At 41.5% G+C, this 18,726-nt stretch overlaps 1 protein-coding gene across 1 annotated transcript in view; it reads left to right on the top strand.

The window, feature by feature from the left end:
- The window catches only part of tmc1 (transmembrane channel-like 1), a 54,930-nt gene that overhangs the window by 14,929 nt on the left and 21,275 nt on the right, over nucleotides 1-18,726 (top strand). The window contains exons 2-7 of the mRNA XM_055633086.1: nucleotides 1,771-1,827; nucleotides 5,293-5,746; nucleotides 8,193-8,336; nucleotides 12,916-13,006; nucleotides 13,780-13,861; nucleotides 18,163-18,269. Coding sequence (XP_055489061.1) covers nucleotides 1,771-1,827; nucleotides 5,293-5,746; nucleotides 8,193-8,336; nucleotides 12,916-13,006; nucleotides 13,780-13,861; nucleotides 18,163-18,269 — 935 coding nt within the window. The remainder of the gene's footprint in view (nucleotides 1-1,770; nucleotides 1,828-5,292; nucleotides 5,747-8,192; nucleotides 8,337-12,915; nucleotides 13,007-13,779; nucleotides 13,862-18,162; nucleotides 18,270-18,726) is intronic.

Below are 18,726 nucleotides of genomic sequence, written 5' to 3'. Positions count from 1 at the left end.
CTCTGCCCTTGTTGCGAGTGCGGGGATGGGGAGAGAGAGCAGTGTTGCGGGGTATGGATGAGACCCTGGTGCGAGCCTCATCTATGGTGGCGGAGGGGAATCTCCGTTCCCTGAAGAATGAGGACATTTCCGATGCCCTGGTATGGAATGTCTCATCCTGGGAACAGATGCGGCGTAGGCGGAGGAATTGGGAGTAGGGGATGGAGTCTTTACAGGGGGCAGGGTGGGAAGACGTGTAATCCAGATAGCCATGTGAGTCAGTTGGTTTGTAGTGTATGTCGGTCAGAAGTCTGTCCCCTGCGATGGAGATGGTGAGGTCAAGGAATGGTAGGGTAGTCGAACACCTCCGCTCAGTCCGCAATAACCTACCTGAACTCCCGGTGGCTCAGCACTTCAACTCCCCCTCCCATTCCCAATCCGACCTCTCTGTCCTGGGTCTCCTCCATTGCCAGAGTGAGCAACACTGGAAATTGGAGGAACAGCACCTCATATTCCGCCTGGGCAGCTTGCATCCTGATGGCATGAATGTTGAATTCTCCCAATTTTGCTAGCCCTTGCTGTCTCCTCCCCTTCCTTAACCCTCGAGCTGTCTCCTCCCATCCCCCCGCCCTCAGGCTCCTCCTCCTCCCCTTTTTCCTTCCTTCTCCCCTCGCATCCCCCATCAGTCTGAAGAAGGGTTTCGGCCCGAAACGTCGCCTATTTTCTTCGCTCCATAGATTCAGATTCAGATTCAATTTTAATTGATGACACAATGCTGCTGCTTAACCAGAAATAGATTATTTCATTGTTGGATGGTTTCACAACCAGTCCATGCCAATTTTGTGTACCTTCGATCAAGCCTAGCATCTGCAGTTCCTTCTCTGATCCATTATAGAAGATACCCAGTTTGTAAATTTATTAATCTTGCAAAAATGATGTTTCCCTTCAACGCAAAGAAGCGCAGCAAAGACTCTAGAAAAATTGATAGACAGGAGTGGAGGGCCCTTGGCCTGCCCTCCTTAACCAGAATCATGGATTATTTCATTGTTGGCATGGACTGCACAACCAGTCCATGCCAACCCAGATACCACATCTACGCTACTCAAGCCTACCCATGTTTGCCTCATATTCCTCCAAACCTCTCCTATCCATGTACCTGTCCAAATATGTTTTGAATGAGGAATTTGGTTTGTAAATTGGTAAATTAGACAATTCATGTGCAAAACCATGCTGACTATCCCTAATCAACTCGTGTCTAATGAAGCGCACATGTGTCCTATGTGTCTTATCCCTCAGAATTCTCTCCAGTTGTTGAGTTGACATTCAGAATATGGCAGTCAGGTGCTGGGCACCATGATACATTTAAATAAGTATTGACAATTTCACTGTAGCCTTTTTTTGGACCTATGAAGGAATTAGAAAGAAATATTGGAGTTTTATTTTCTCCCTAAATGAACCACAGTAATTGTTTTTAATTGTTTTTGCATCTCCCAAGAGTGCATTTACATATTGGTAAATATTGTAAATCATTAGAACTAGAGTACATTAACTGCATAGGGCAGACTTGAGAGACCAGTTAGTCTTGTCTTAGGTAGACACAAAATGCTGTAGTAAATCAGCGGGACAAGCAGCATCTCTGGAGAGAAGGAATGGGTGACGTTTCGGGTCGAGACCCACTAGTCTTATCTTATACGTATTTTTTTTAGTTGAGTGCTTGAGTCTAAACCATTAGTAATTATAGAGTTGAAAACACAGACTGACACCACAGTCTTGTTAATTATTTTCCAACAGTGAGTATTGAAGTGGATAATGAGGAAAGTATTGATGAGGAACAAGATGAAGAAACAGGTGAGATCTTATTACATGTACAATTATGCACAAGCAATGTCTTATTCCATATAAATATCTGTAGGTAAATTACAACTATTGACTTAATATAAAATGTCATAGTAGTGAACAACCCTTTAGTACTTATCATGTTTTACCATGTTTCTACAGATCAAGCATTTCTCAGATCCTATGCTTGCAACCATCACTCACTAAACCCCATCCCATCCCAGCCTCCTAATTCACACATTCACCTTGTTTTTATGGCTTTTGTCAGTGGGCAATGTGTGATAACTGTGTGAGATAACAGTAAGCAACAAAGGCTTTTCACTGTACCTCGGTACATGTGGCAATAAACTAAACTAAAGTAAAGGAACATTATGGAGACATACTGCTTGAATTCTGCTCACTGCATGTTTGCCAGAAATGAGAAGTTCTTTTTGACAGGGTACACCACAAGTGGGACAGTATTAGGGAGATGATATTGAATATACAAGTTTTCATCTGATATAGTGAAACGATATAGCCTTAAAGGCCCATTGCCCTGGCGGCAGCACCAACTCGGTGTTGCAAGGGTCAACCTGGTCAGCGATACTGTCGACATCTCCCTAAGAGTAGGTCAAACTTTGTCGTCTCCCTTATAGGGTCATACAGCATGGAAGAAGGCCTTTCAGCACCACTCTTTTATGCTGACCAAGATGTCCCATCTCAGCTAGTCCCATTTGGCTACATTTGACCAATATTGAATCTTTACCCATCCATATACCTGTCGAATAGTGAATGGCCTGGATAGTATGGATGTGGAGATAATGTGTAGGAAAGAACTGCAGATGCTGGTTTAAATTGAAGATAGACACAAAATGCTGGAGTAACCCAGCGGGACAAGCAGCATCTCTGGAGAGGATGTGGAGGAGATGTTTCCACTAGTGGGAGAGTCTAGAACCAGAGGCCATAGTCTCAGATTAAAATGACATACCTTTAGAAAGGAGATGAAGAGGATTTTCTTTAGTCAGAGGGTGGTGAATCGGTGGAATTCATTGCTACAGAAGGCTGTGACGACCAAGTCAATGGGTATTTTTCAGGCAGAGATTTATAGATTCTTGATTAGTTTGGGTGTCAGAGGTTATGGGGAGAGAAGGCCAGAGAATGGGGTTGGGAGGGAAAAAGAGATCAGCCATGATTGAAAGGCGTAGGCTTGATGGGCTGAGTGGCCTAATTATGCTTGTATAACTTATGAACTTATGAACCTGTCCAAATGTATTTTAAATGTTGTTATTGTATTTGCCACATTTTGGTGGCAAAAACGGGAAAGCAGACTATTATCTAAATGGTGGCCGATTGGGAAAGGGGGAGATGCAGCGAGACCTGGGTGTCATGGTACCTGGGTGTCACCTGGGTGTCATGGTACACCAGTCATTGAAGGTAGGCATGCAGGTGCAGCAGGCAGTAAAGAAAGCGAATGGTATGTTAGCTTTCATTGCAAAAGGATTTGAGTATAGGAGCAGGGAGGTTCTACTGCAGTTGTACAGGGTCTTGGTGAGACCACACCTGGAGTATTGCGTACAGTTTTGGTCTCCAAATCTGAGGAAGGACATTATTGCCATAGAGGGAGTGCAGAGACGGTTCACCAGACTGATTCCTGGGATGTCAGGACTGTCTTATGAAGAAAGACTGGATAGACTTGGTTTATACTCTCTAGAATTTAGAAGATTGAGAGGGGATCTTATAGAAACTTACAAAATTCTTAAGGGGTTGGACAGGCTAGATGCAGGAAGATTGTTCCCGATGTTAGGGAAGTCCAGGACAAGGGGTCACAGCTTAAGGATAAGGGGGAAATCCTTTAAAACCGAGATGAGAAGAACTTTTTTCACACAGAGAGTGGTGAATCTCTGGAACTCTCTGCCACAGAGGGTAGTTGAGGCCAGTTCATTGGCTAAATTTAAGAGGGAGTTAGATGTGGCCCTTGTGGCTAAGGGGATCAGGGGGTATGGAGAGAAGGCAGGTACGGGATACTGAGTTGGATGATCAGCCATGATCATATTGAATGGCGGTGCAGGCTCGAAGGGCCAAATGGCCTACTCCTGCACCTAATTTCTATGTTTCTATGTTTCTATGCAGCAACTATTTCCTCCTGTTCCATATACCCACCGCCCTGCTTCTCTTTAACCCCCATTCATCTTTTTCATCCTTCCCCTCCTGGTTTCATCCATCTAGCACCCATATATTTCACCTACCAGATCCCTTCCACTCTCTGGTTCCATCTGCCCTTCACTTCACTTCTCTCCTATTAATACTGATTATCTTTCCCTTCCACTCTCAGCCCCGATGCAGGGTCTTGATGTGAAATGTTAACAATCCCCCACAGATGCTGTTCAACTTGAGCCTCAAACTTGAGCCTGAGCCTCTTGTGCCTTAGTTCCTTGTGGCTTTAAATGGCCGCGGACTTGCTAGCGCCCGCCGGGGGCTTTGACTTTGACATCGGGAGAAGAATGGAGAGCAGGGGAGAGACAAGACTTTGCCTTCCATCACAGTGAGGAAGAGATTCACTGTGATGGATGTTTGTGTAAATTGTGTTGGTGTGTGTCTTGGTTCTTTTCTTGTATGACTGCAGAAACCAAATTTTGTTTGAACCTCATGTGAGGTTCAAATGACAAATAAATTGTATTGTATTGTTGTATTGTTTCAGATATTTTTATATATTTTCCTTCAGGAATTTTTTCCAGTGTTGCCTTTTGGAAAGAAGTGGAGATACTCTAAAGTTCCTTATTTAAATAGTGATATTATCTGAACTAATGGAGGAGACAAAATTATTTAGTTAATCATCTAACAAATGGAGTGATATGCGTATGAAAGATCTGCAGATGCTGGCTTAAACCAAAGATAGACACAAAATGCTGGAGTAACTCAGCGGGACAGGCAGCATCTCTGGAGAGATGTAAGAGGCGACGTTTTGGGTCAAGACCCTTCTTCAGAATTGGAGAGATATTTCTTGATTAAAAGTGACGTTTTATTTTTTGTATTGTTTATTCTAAAATCTTTTATGTTGGTGGTTGGAACACTTGGAATGATTATGGTCTGCCCTTTCATAAATTCATAAGTTCATAAATTATAGGAGCAGATTTAGGCCATTACACCCCCATTCAATCATGGCTGATCTATCTTTCCATCTCAAGCCCATTCTCCTGCCTTCTCCCCATAATCCCTGACACCCCGACTAATCATGAATCTGTCAATCTCCGCCTTAAAACTATCCATTGAGTTTTAAGATGTAAAATTCTAAATCTCTTATTATTTTAACCATTACTAAATGCATTTGTGAGAAGTGAAAAAATATTTAAATTACATCAGGAAAACAGCCTTACTCTTTATTTCCCTGCAAAAAGCACCTTAATAATGTTAAAGGGGGATTTATTTTCTGTCCACATCACTGTGTGTTTGAATTTGAGTTGCTGATTAACTTTGCAATGTTGCTCATTCTTCATTAAGACAACGATGACTCGGATGTGGAATCAGAGGACATCAAGAAAACAGCACCAAGGAATAGAAAAGAAAATGGAAAGAAAAAGACTAAACATGAATCTGAAGACGAAACTGATTCATCGGAAGATGAGAAAAAAGCAAAAAGTAGAAAGAAGAATATGAAAAGTAAGAACAAAGTTATAGAGGAAAGCAATGACGATGAATCAGAGAAAGAAACGAATAAAAACAGGAAGAATGGAAGAAATATAAAATCTAAGAAGAAATATTCTGATGATAATAGTAACGGTGATGAGGCAGCGAACAAGAGAAGGAAAGAAAAAAGGGGTAAAAAGCAAGCGGACAGCGACAGTGAAGAGGAGGATAACAGGGCCAAGGACAAGAAGAAGGCTAAGAATGCCAAAGCAAAAGGTGGCAAGACCAGAGGCAAGCAAAAGAAAGTTGAAGAGAAAGGAGTTTCAAGGTAGGTCTCTCATTTTTGGAGAAATTTGAACAAGACGGATGAAATATGGAGAGTAACTGGACTGTTAAGAAAATTAGAGCAGGTGATGTGTTTCTATGATGCATAAATAAATGGAGCATGTAAACCATTCTGTATAAGATCATAAGATCATATAGTGATAGGAGAAGAATTAGGCCATTCAGCCAATCAAGTCTACTCCGCCATTCAATCATGGCTGATCTATTCTCCCTTCTAACACCATTCCCCTGCCTTCTCCCCATAACCTCCAACACTCATGCGTGTTTTAATGGGATACTTTGCATGGCTGATATTGCACCAATGACCTTCATGCTTAATTCCCAGGAAAACAAGGAAGACCAGTCAGGAATAAAAGAGATGTAATCACTATGATGGGCTTATACCTTGTGCCTTCCATTAGCCAGCAGGAACTAGGGAGACAGATATAATGGCAGATGATGGAAAGATGTAAGTGGAACAGGGTTATGATGGTGGGTGATTTTAACTTCCCCAATATCTACTGTGACTCCATTCAGGTAAGTTCCTTGAAGCAATACATTGATAGTACAACTAGAGTTTGAGCCATAATAGTTTGAGCCATAATACAATTCCCAGTATTGGGAATGAACCAGGCCAGGTGATCTATGTTTCAGTGGGGAGGGGGCATTTTGGGTAGAATGACTGTAATTCTGCAAGTCTGAAGATCATTATGAATATGGATAAGACTGGACCACGGGTGAAAATGCTAAATTGAGGCAAGGCTAATTAAAACAGTTGTGCACTGCACAATAGTGCAGCTGTTAGAGCGCCAGAGACCCAAATTTGATCCCGACCTTGGATGCTGCCTGTGTGGAGTTTGAACGTTCTCCCTATGACCATGTGGGCTTCCTCTGGGTGCTCTAGAGGAATTCCTCCCACATCCCAAAGATATGCGGATTTGTAGGTGGGAAATGGATGAGAAGGTTGGATAACGTAGAACTGGATTGATGGTCAGTATGGACTCGGTGGACCAAGTGGCCTGTTTCTATTGCTGTATTCCTAAACTAAATTGGATATTAGGCAGGAATTGAAGAAGGAAGATTGAGAGTAGCTGTTTCATGGTAAATCCACATCTAATACGTGGGAGTCTTTAAAAGGCCAGCTGATTAGAGTACAGGAACAGCATGTTCCTGTGAGGATGAAAGATAAGGATGGTAAGATTCAGGAATCATGGATGACGAGATGTTGTTAATAGAACAAAGAACAAAGGACAACACAGCACAGGAACAGGCTCTTCCACCCACAATGTGCTGAAGATTTTGTCAAGTTAAACTAATCTCCTCTGTTTGCACATGATTCATATCCATTCATGTCCTACATATCCATGTGCCTATCTAAATGTCTCTTAAACTCCACTATCGTGATTGTCCCCACCCACCACCACCCCTGGCAGTATGTTCCAGACACCCACCATTCTCTTCGTAAGAAAGAAAATGCCACACACATCTCTCTTAAATTCTCCCTCTCTCATCTTAAATTTTTATCCTTGGGTTTTTTGGATTTCCACCTTGGGTTCTGACTACCTATCCTATCTATGCCTTTCATAAAAACATAGAAACAAAAAACAAATAGATGCAGGAGTAGGCCATTCAGCCCTTCGAGCCAGCACCGGCATTCAATATGATCATGACTGATCATCCAAAATCAGTACCCCGTTCTTGCTTTCACCCTATATCCCTTGATTCAATTAAATTTACATCCTTGCATCAGGTTTCCCCTCAACCTCTGATATTCCAGATAAATAGATTTAGTCAGAAAAACAAAGGAAGCATATGTAAGGTTATGGAAGCTGAAATTGGAGAAGGCCCTTGATGAATATAAAGAAAGCAAGAGAGGTAACAAGTAATTAGGAGAGCTAAAGGGAGCCATGAAATCAAGGCCCAACTCATCCATGCTGACCAAGATGTCCCTATCAAAGCTCGTCCCATTTGCTCGCATTTGGCCGATATCCCTCAAAACCTATCCAGTCCATGTGTATTTTAAATGTTGTTATAGTACCTGCCTCAACAACCTCCTCTGGCAGCTCAATCCTTTGATACATAAATCTATGACTATGATTAATTATGAAGCTATTATTTGATGATGCTTTGACAACTTCATTGAAGAAAAGAGAGCCTTGGAATGTAAAGAAGTCAAAGCTGATTTGGTGCACTGTTTGTCATTTCAATTCAGTGAGGATGTGGAGAGGAGGTGAGATCACAGTAGTGTAATCACAGTAATTGATCTTCATTGTAGTATTACAAAAATGAAAACTGGTTAGAGTGAAATAAGAATACCTTGCAGAGCAGTGATGCATCATTGGCATTCTGCCTGTCCCACTGTTACTCCAGCATTTTGTGTCTATTGATATTTCTAAGTTCCATCTGAAAATCATTGCGTCATCATGATATGTTTATCTCTTGATTGTTAGCTCTGAAGAAAAATCAGACGAAGAAGAAGTACTTACAGAAGAAGATATGGATAAACTGAAGGAAGAAGTGGAAGAAAAGAAGAAACTCATTGCAACTTTAAGAAACAAGCCCTCACCCATGAAGCAGAAATTACAACTACTAAAGTAAGTGCTTCTGTGTCATGAATTATTACAGTCAAATCTTAAAAATTGAGAAGATGTAAGTAACCAATTCTCAAAAAATAATTGGGATTGATTTTAATCTAATGCGAGTTGTAGGCAGCCTGGAGGAATGGAGGGTGATTAGTGTGGAGGATGATTAGTGATAGTTTCAGGCCTCAGGTATCTTCCATCCCAGGCCTCTCTTAAAGTCCCGGGTAAAGATTTGCTGATCCTTGGCCATCTGCTAACATAAAGGCCAATGATAAGAAGTGTTGCTTCAGGATGGGGAATGGCAGGGGCAGCAATCACTTACCAGAAGGTGCTCTCCCTCCTTCAGGCCAATGTCAGATGTCACCTAGATGTATGCTCACAGTAGCTCTCCAGATCAGACTTGTCCAAGTTCTATCTGGTTCTTGAAGGGTTAATGGAATCTTGATAGGTGCAGATTTGTGATGGAAATGTTTTAGAAGAATGCATAACTGCTTGCAAAATCAAAACAAATTAATATTGGAGATGAATGGAACACTTTGAAGTCTGAAAGGGCAAGCAAGCTACGTTTTTTAAGTTACACACCTGCTCAGTATGCATTGGACATGTAAGGTTAAACTTAAACCTAAAATGTATTTTTTAATTGCCCATATCTTCATATTGCAATATAGTTAAGTTGATAGACTGGAGGAAACTTTAAAAAGTGTCAGTGGACCATTCACTTTGTTTCATTAGTTGTGATATCCATTGACAAACACAACCGCAATTTGTGTCCTTCCTCAAATTAGGAGATCAAAATGCACACAATACTCCAGGTGTGGTCACACAAGGACCTTGTCCAACTGCAGTAGGACCTCCTTGCTCCTAAACTCAAATCCTCTCGCAATGAAGGCCAACATGTCATTAGCTCTCTTCACTGCCTGCTGTACCTGCATGCTTACTTTCAGTGACTGATGTACAAGGACACCGAGGTCTTGTTGAACCTCCCCTTTTCCTAATCTGACCATTCAGACAATAATCTGCCTTCCTGTTCTCACATTTATCTACATTATAGTGCAAACTGACATGCATCTGCCCACTCACCCAATCTATCCAAGTCACCCTGCAGCCTCATAGCATCCTCCTCGCAGCTCACTCTGCCAACTAGCTTTGTGTCATTTGCAAACTTGGAGATATTTCATTTAATTCCCTTGTCTAAATCATTAATATATATTGTAAATAACTGGGATCCCAGAACTGAGCCTTGTGGCACCCCACTAGTCACTGCCTGCCATTCTGAAAAGGACCTGTTAATTCCTACTCTTTGCTCCCTGTCTGCCAACCACTTCTCTATCAATGTCAATGCCCTACCCCCAATACCATTGCTCTAATTTTGCATATTAATCTCTTGTGTAGAACCTTGTCAAAGGATTTTTGAAAGTCCAGATGCACCACATCCACTGGCTCTCCCTTATCCATTCTACTTGTTACATCCTCAAAAAATTCCAGAAGATTAGTCAAGCATGAGATCCCCTTCATAAATCCATGATGACTTTAACCGATCCTGTCACTGCTTTCTAAATGCACTGCTATTTCATATTTAATAATGGACTCGAGCATCTTCCCCGCTACCAATGTAAGTCTAACTGGTCTATAGTTCCCTGTTTTCTCTTTTCCTCCGCTCTTAAAAAGTGGGGTTACATTGGCTACCCTCCAGTCCACAGGAACTGATCCAGAGTCGAGAAAACATTGGAAAATGATCACCAATGTATCCACGATTTCTGGGGCCACCTCCTTGAGTACTTTGGGATGCTGATCATAAAGTCCTGGGGATTTATCTGCCTTCAGTCCCAACAGTTTACTGAACACCATTTCCTGATTAATGTGGATTCCCTTCAGTTCCTCCCTCCCACTAGTTCCTCGGTCCCCTAGTATTTCTGGGAGATTGTTTGTGTCTTCTTTAGTGAAGACAGAACCAAAGTATTTGTTTAACTGGTCTGCCATTTCCTTGTTTCCCATTATAAATTCACCTGTTTCTGACTGTAAGGGACCTACATTTGTCTTCCCTACATTTGTTTTCCTCTTCACATATCTTAGATTGCTGTTTAAAGTTGCAGGGAGCATTGTAGGATGATCATTGACCCTTTGGGTTTAAGATGAAGAGATACTTCTTCATTCAGAAGTTTGTGCCTCTTTGATGTACTCTGTCTCCAATGGGTTGTGTATATTCAGTGAATTAGTAATTTTTTGAATTCTGTAAGAATCAAGGACATTGGACAAGGATATCTAAATGGTGGCCGACTAGGAAAAGGGGAGATGCAGCGAGATCTGGGTGTCATGGTACACCAGTCATTGAAAGTAGGCATGCAGGTGCAGCAGGCAGTGAAGAAAGTGAATGGTACGTTAGCTTTCATAGCAAAAGGATTTGAGTATAGGAGCAGGGAGGTTCTACTGCAGTTGTACAGGGTCTTGGTGAGACCACACCTGGAGTATTGCGTACAGTTTTGGTCTCCAAATCTGAGGAAGGACATTATTGCCACAGAGGGAGTGCAGAGAAGGTTCACCAGACTGATTCCTGGGATGTCAGGACTGTCTTATGAAGAAAGACTGGATAGACTTGGTTTATACTCTAGAATTTAAGAGATTGAGAGGGGATCTTATAGAAACTTACAACATTCTTAAGGGGTTGGACAGGCTAGATGCAGGAAGATTGCTCCCGATGTTGGGGAAGTCCAGGACAAGGGGTCACAGCTTAAGGATAAGGGGAAAATCCTTTAAAACCGAGATGAGAAGAACTTTTTTTCACACAGAGAGTGGTGAATCTCTGGAACTCTCTGCCACAGAGGGTAGTCGAGTCCAGTTCATTGGCTATATTTAAGAGGGAGTTAGATGTGGCCCTTGTGGCTAAGGGGATCAGAGGGTATGGAAATAATAATAATAATAATGATAATAATAATAATAATAAACTTTATTACGGTCTCAAGGTCCAGACAAGGGGCAACATTACATTAAAAATGCATTGCATATCAAATATCATAAATATATATAAAATCATGGTATATCACATAAAAACATCATAATTTATATTTAAAAAAACCCCACAATACTTAAGTTAAAAATCCAGATTAAAAGATGATCAATGTCCTACAACGAGACAACGATACCAGTGTCTCCACAGCTGGAATTTGTAGCGTGTAGTGCTAACCCTTATGTTTGTCAAGGCCACAATAAGCACATTTTTAGAGTCATTTATCCTGCAAATGAATTTATAGATGTGGTGTCTTAGGATAGCTTCTAAAGTACTGACTCCTGCAGCCACAAACATATTACTGGCACTACACCATCCAGGTTGCCTTAGCAGTGTTCTCATGGCATCGTTATATGCCACCTTTAGTCTCTGCATACTTGTCTTTAAATAGTTCGATCACAGGTGCGCAATGTAGAGGGGTGTGCAGTATGCTCTAAATAGCGACATCTTCACCACATCTGCACACGCACCAAATTTACGCAAGAGGATATTTGCCTGTACATACAGCATGCGCCGTTCCCTATAGGTACTTTAGCTTGCTTCTATACCTATTCCTTGAATTCTCAGAGTTTGGTTATAATGGTTTCCAGATCAAATTTGGTCACTCTTCCCAGACCTATTGAGTCTTTCCAGCATGTTCTTTTTTCTGCAACTTAAATCATGAACATACTAAGACATATCCATGTTCACATCTCAAGGTTCATTAACTTGTACTAGTAAACTATAGCAGATTACCTGCAAGAATGCTAATCTAACTTAATATTATTTAAAGAAAATATAAAATTACTTGGCCTGTAAACTTGTTTAGAGTAGTATGGTAAGGTCTACTTTTGAAGGACCTTTAAGAGACTATTAATATATGCCAGTTGTTGGTTTCACGTTAGAACATAAAACATTGAACAGTACAGTACAAGAACAGGCTGTTTAGCACACAATGCCCATACAATCTTGATGCCAAGTGAAATTAATCTCACGTCTGCAAATGACCCATATCCTGCTATTCTATGTAAGACTTTTATCATATATCATTTTGCTGATATGATTAGATGTAAATGACAGTATAACTGGCTATAGGCTTCAGTATTTTGTTAATTGCAGTCCTTTTAGTGGTTGGATATTCTGTCAGCAATCAATTCTTCAGATTGTTGTTAGCTCACATTTGAACCCCAAATTCCAATCCACAAACTCAGTAAAGTCATTATTTCTGCAGCAAAATGATTTGCCAATAAGATTTTAAATGGTCTTGTGAGTAATACTAGGAGAGATTTTGTCCAGCACATGTGCTTTATTTTGTTTACTTGCTTGGAAAGTTATCTTGTCATTAACTTCCAAGGATGATCACTTTAAACATGAATGGCTTGAGGGAATAGGATGTGTGCATGTCTGGCCTCACATTGTCTCATAGACAAATAAGTAAAATAATAATTGATCTGGTCTATTGAAAGTGTACTCTGATAGTGCCATGCTCTTTAATGCTAATCATCCTGTTGAAGTAGAACAAACCCCACAACAAATCTAAATTTACAGACTGGTTTTGCTATGTGTTTTACCTTTAACTTTAATGAGATATCTCTGTCCATTTTTCAGAGAAGCACAGGAATTTGTGGAGAAATTTGAAGGTGCACTTGGGAAAGGGAAAGGCAAAAGATTTTATGCCTATAAAGTAATGATGACAAAAGTAAGTGTCTTAACACTGGGATACAGTTACAGCTGTGCTCCTTGATTTAATCCATTGCCTTTATAAACCGTGTTTAAGAAGGAACTGCAGATGCTGGAGAATCGAAGGTACACAAAAAAGCTGGAGAAACTCAGTGGGTGCAGCAGCATCTATGGAGCGAAGGAAATAGGCAACGTTTCGGGCCGAAACCCACCCTTAGGGTTTCGGCCCGAAACGTTGCCTATTTCCTTCGCTCCATAGATGCTGCTGCACCCGCTGAGTTTCTCCAGCTTTTTTGTGTGCCTTTATAAACCTACTGCATCTTTATTGGTTGAAGTTTGTTGAATTTCCTTGTCACGGTTAGTCTATGTAGAATGTCTTTTGATATATTTCTTTTGAAATCCTGGTGTTGAAGCAGTCTGGTTGAGGAATTATTCAAAGTATTCACCATCTCCTTTTCCCATTTGGCTTTGAGGACATCCCCAGCTTTCATTATGTGATTGATCTGTGGTGAAACATGATCTTCTGCAAAAAAACTCCTGCTCAAAGCAATTGGGCTCAACACCAACCCCAGTCTAGTTTAGTTTGGTTTAGTTTAGTTCAGAAATGTCTCGGAGTGTGACGGGAGAGTTATTTTTTGAAAATAAATATTTTAGGAATAGAGCTGGTCTAGAAACAGGGTATCACTCTGCTGTCTTAGTTAGTGCAGGATTGATTGAAGAGATGATTTGATATTTTTTTCTGATGATGATGATGATGAGAAAATTACTATATCTCAAAATTTCTACTTTCAGAAATGGATGAAATTCCAACGTGACTTTGAGAACTTCAAAACTGCTTGCATTCCATGGGAAATGAAAATAAAAGAAATTGAAAGTAAGTGGAGCAATTAAGGATGGTCAAGTTCTCTTTCAAAACACACTTGCATATTTGTCAGAGAATGAAGATAGTTTGGCATGCTGCCTGCTTTCTGTAGGATTGTTAAAGTTTTGATATTAATGTCAAGAAACTCATTCCTGTTCAACAGCACTAAGCACTATGGAAGCAGTTGCTTGGAGCTGAGTATTGGAAGAATGCACAGCTACTATCACATTTATTGTTTAAAAAAAAAGACACAAAGCACTGGAGTAATTCAGCTGATCAGGCAGCATCTCTGGAGAACGTGGATAGGCAGTCCCAAAACATGGATATGTGACGTTTTGGGATGTCACCTATCCATGTTCTCCAGAGGTGCTGCCTGATCCGCTGAGTTATGCCTGCGCTTTATGTCCTTTTGTGTAAATCAGTTTCTTGTTTCTTCATTTTTACCACATTTATGGTGTAGGCAATGTCGATCTAGGATGATTTTGGATGTTAAACATTTACAAAATAAACTTACACACACTAATTATTTTATTGTTTCTTTCTGTTTGATTCCAACTTCTCTTTTAAAGCAAAGCCTAATAAAAAAAAAAAAATGTTTTAGAGTAGACCCAATAGTACGTCTGCGATTAATTGCTCAACATTACATGGCTGGAATTCTTTATAGAAGTTTGATACAAGCAAATAAAATCTGAACTCACTTTGGATTATTTCCTCTGTCCTTTGAATTCATTGCTCAATGACTGTTCATGATAGGGTTCATATCTGTTGGTTTATGAAAATTACTTTGCTTAATATTTTCACCATTAAGGCAACATATTTATTTGTCATTCCACATTATACCAGATGATTTGAACTGAAATTTTGATTAAGAGATTTACAAACTTGCTGGCACTTGGAGCTGTGAAACAAAGTCCAGTTGCATTCTGTAGATCTTCTATTGGCCAAGGAGGAATCCAACATGATTTTCTCACTTGACAGGAGTAGATTAACAGCTATCAGGAAGATAAAGAGATCCTCAAGATTAAATTGCCAACTTTCCTTTCGTCAAGGTTGAGGAGATAGCATTGTTCTGTCCACATTTCCACAACCACCCTTATAACTTTTAGAAACGAGGAACTGGAAATGGTGGTTTGCAAAAGAAGACACAAAGTACTCCAGAAGACTGGAGTAACTCAGTGTGCCACGCAGCATCTCTGGAGGACAAGGATACGTGACATTTTGGATCAGGACCCAAGTGAGTCTGAAGAAAGGTCTGGGCCTAAAACATCAGCTGTCTATGTTCTTGGGAGATGCTACTTGACCCACTGAGTTACTCCAGTGTCTTCTCCTCTAACTTTTACATTACCTATACATGAAAAAAACAGTACCAACAATGTTCTATTCTACCTCTGCACAGAGTCAGACTGTGTAGGAAGGAACTGCAGATGCTGGTTTATACCAAAGATAAACACAAAATGCTGTAGTAACTCAGTCATTCAGGAAACATCTCTGGAGAAAAGGAATAGGTGACGTTTTGTGTCGGAACCCTTATTTAGACCTCTTCAGTCAGAAGAAGTGTTCTGACCTGAAACACCACCTATTCCTTTTTTTCCAGAGCTGCTGAATTACTCCAGAATTTTTTGTTTATCAAAGTCAGACTGTGGAATCTGAAGGTAAGTTCAATATGTCCCAGGATGGGACACCATTATCACTCAACCCAGGAGGGGAATAGGAATAGGATTTGTTTTAACAATCTAATGACATCATGGAAGCTCAAATTGCTTGCTCTCCCTCTCCCTCTCATGTAGTCTGATCTAGTTTTTGCAGGAAGTGTAGTTTACAGAAGTAGATGTAATAATGGATAAGATATCAAAGCTATCTGCTATTCAATGACAGGGTTGAGAACTAAAGGCCTAACTGGATTGTGAACCAGTGTGAGTGATGTTGACTTTTAGTGCATGAACACTTCAAAACCACGCTTCCACAAAACTAGGCTGGACACACATTCCTCTTTGTGCTTCCAAGCCTGGCACAGCATTGAGAAAACTTAGATTGTTTTCTCTAGAACGTTGGAAATTGAGGAGAAACCAGATAGAAGGTTATACATTTTTGAGATGTATAGGTAGGGTAGACAGTCAAAACTTTTTTCCCCTGAAAGGTAATGTCAAAGACTAGTTGGCACAGCTTTAAGATGAGGGGGGCAACATTTAAAAGGGATGGGTACGTTTTCTTTACACATGGGGTGGTGAATGTCTGGAATGCGTTACCAGGGCAGAAATGAAGAGGGTTTAAGAGGTTTTTAGATAGACACAGGGGCCTGGCTATTATTTGGCGGCACTGCCTTAGCAGCTGCGGCTCGCCTGCCGCCCGTCTGTTTTTTTCTTTTTTTGTTGTTCTTTTGTCCTGTTTTAGTTAATTTTTTGATTTATTAGTTGTGTGTGTGTGTGGGTGTGGGGGGGGGGGGGGGGGGGGGGGGGGGGGGGGGGGGGGGGGGGGGGGGGGGGGGGGGGGGGGGGGGGGGGGGGGGGGGGGGGGGGGGGGGGGGGAACATGTTTTCGGCCTCTTCCTTCGGGGGGATGCGACTTCTCTTGTCGTATTCCCCCGTCTCCGTCTCCGCCTGCGCCGAGGCCTAATAGTGGAGCTGGCGGCCTCGGAGCTGGGACAGCATTCCAGCGGCAGCGGTCTGACTCCGGAGCTGTGGTGTTCCGACAGCAGCGGCCACCCGGCCTCGGATGTTGTGGCAGCGGCAACCAGACATAGAAACATAGAAACATAGAAAATAGGTGCAGGAGTAGGCCAATCGGCCCTTCGAGCCTGCACCGCCATTCAATATGATCATGGCTGATCATCTAATTCAGTATCCTGTTCCTGCCTTCTCTCCATACCCCCTGATCCCTTTAGCCACAAGGGCCACATCTAACTCCCTCTTAAAAATAGCCAATGAACTGGCCTCAACTACCTTCTGTGGCAGAGAATTCCAGAGATTCATCACTCTCTGTGTGAAAAAGGTTTTCCTCATCTCGGTCCTAAAAGATTTCCCCCTTATCCTTAAACTGTGACCCCTTGTTCTGGACTTCCCCAACATCGGGAACAATCTTCCTGCATCTAGCCTGTCCAACCCCTTAAGAATTTTGTAAGTAATTTTTAAGGGGTTGGACAGGCTAGATGCAGGAAGATTGTTCCCAATGTTGGGCCTCAGACCTCGAAGCTGGGGCTGCGGCCACCCGGCCTCGGAGCTGGGGCAGTGTTCCGGCGGCAGCGGCCACTCAGCCTGACCGCGGGCCCAGTGGACGACATCGTCGGGAGCTCCTGGGGCACAGGTGACCTGTTTTCTGGAGCTCCTGCGACAACAGCTGCGTCTGCTGGATTGGAGGGCCACATCTTCGGCAGCTTCGACCACCCCGGGCCACAGAGTTGAACCGGCCCTTCGCGGAGCTTGGATTCAGCCGCGGGACTGACATTACTTACCATCGCCCGGCAGGGTCATAACATCTGAAGCCTGGATCGCCTCGGCGCAGAGGGAGAATAAGAAGGAAGGAGGGATGAGACAAAGACTTAAGATTTTTGCCTCCATCACAGTGAGGAGGTGCCTGGTGAACTCACTGTGGTGGATGTTAATTTGTGTTTATTGTGTGTTTTTGTCATTTTTACTATATGTAGGACTGCAAGGCAACAACATTTTGTTCAGACCGCAAGCTCTGAATGACAATAAAGGCTACTTGACTTGATTAGGCCCAGCTTGACCATGCTCATCAAGGTGCCTCATCTACACTAGTCCACCTGCCCACATTTGGCCCACATCCCTTTCAACCTTTCCTATCCATGTATCTGTCCAAAAATCTTTTAAATGTTGTTGTTAGAGTTTTCTGCCTTAACTTCCTCCTCTGGCAGCTCATTTCCATATACCCATCACCCTCTGTGAAAAAAGCTGCCCCTCAGATTTCTATCAAATCTTTTCCCTCTCACCATAAACCTATGTTGTCTGGTTGTTGATTTGTTATATGTTTTAAGAGGCACAGATATCTTGTGCAAGAAATGCAGAGTGGAAAGCCATGTTTTTACTATGCTGTTCTAAAACTATATTCTTGGAGATAGTGGATGAATCTCACGAAGGGTTCTCTCTGACATTTTTTCATTAAAGGTGTGTAAATATACTTTCTTGGTACCATCAAAATCATCACTTCCAGATGGAAATCAATATTTTCCTCTTATCTGACTATTATTGTACTGTGATATTACTAATCCAGATACACCATGTCAGTTTCAATTTTTCCTTCATAGGTATATTGGACTTTTTGTAGCTTGTTATAACCATATTATTTTGGCTTTACTAGGTCATTTTGGATCTTCTGTTGCTTCATATTTCATATTCTTGAGATGGATCTATGGGATCAATATGGTTCTCTTTGGATTAACATTTGGTTTGGTCATGATCCCAGAGGTAAAGTTAATTACTGTTTATAGTTTCATTTGAAAAGCTTCTAATTAAATGTTTATGGAATTCCTTCAACAAAATGAACATGGTTTCATAAGACAATGAACGTTACTTGTTACCTGGATATTTGATCAAAATGTTGCTTTTTACTGTGTAGGAAGGAACTGCAGATGCTGGTTTAAACAAAAGATAGACACAAAAAGCTGGAGTAACTCAGCGGGTCAGACAGCATCTCTGGAGAAAAGGAATAAGCGACCTTTCAGGTCAAGGCCCTTCTTCAGACCCAAAGATTCTGACGAAGGGTGTCGGCCCAAAACGTTTTTGTGTCAATTTTCTGTTGCTTTTTACTACCAGACACGTTCTCAAATAAATAGCTCAGAGAGCTCGACAATCCCCAACTGTGACTATATTGCATCTTACACCTGTGAAGGAAAGATCAGGCAAAAGAACTACAGATGAGTTA

The sequence above is a fragment of the Leucoraja erinacea genome, chromosome 3 (assembly GCF_028641065.1).
Source record: "Leucoraja erinacea ecotype New England chromosome 3, Leri_hhj_1, whole genome shotgun sequence".
Classification (NCBI taxonomy): Eukaryota; Metazoa; Chordata; class Chondrichthyes; order Rajiformes; family Rajidae; genus Leucoraja; species Leucoraja erinaceus.
This window is presented reverse-complemented; position numbering and strand designations above follow the sequence as displayed.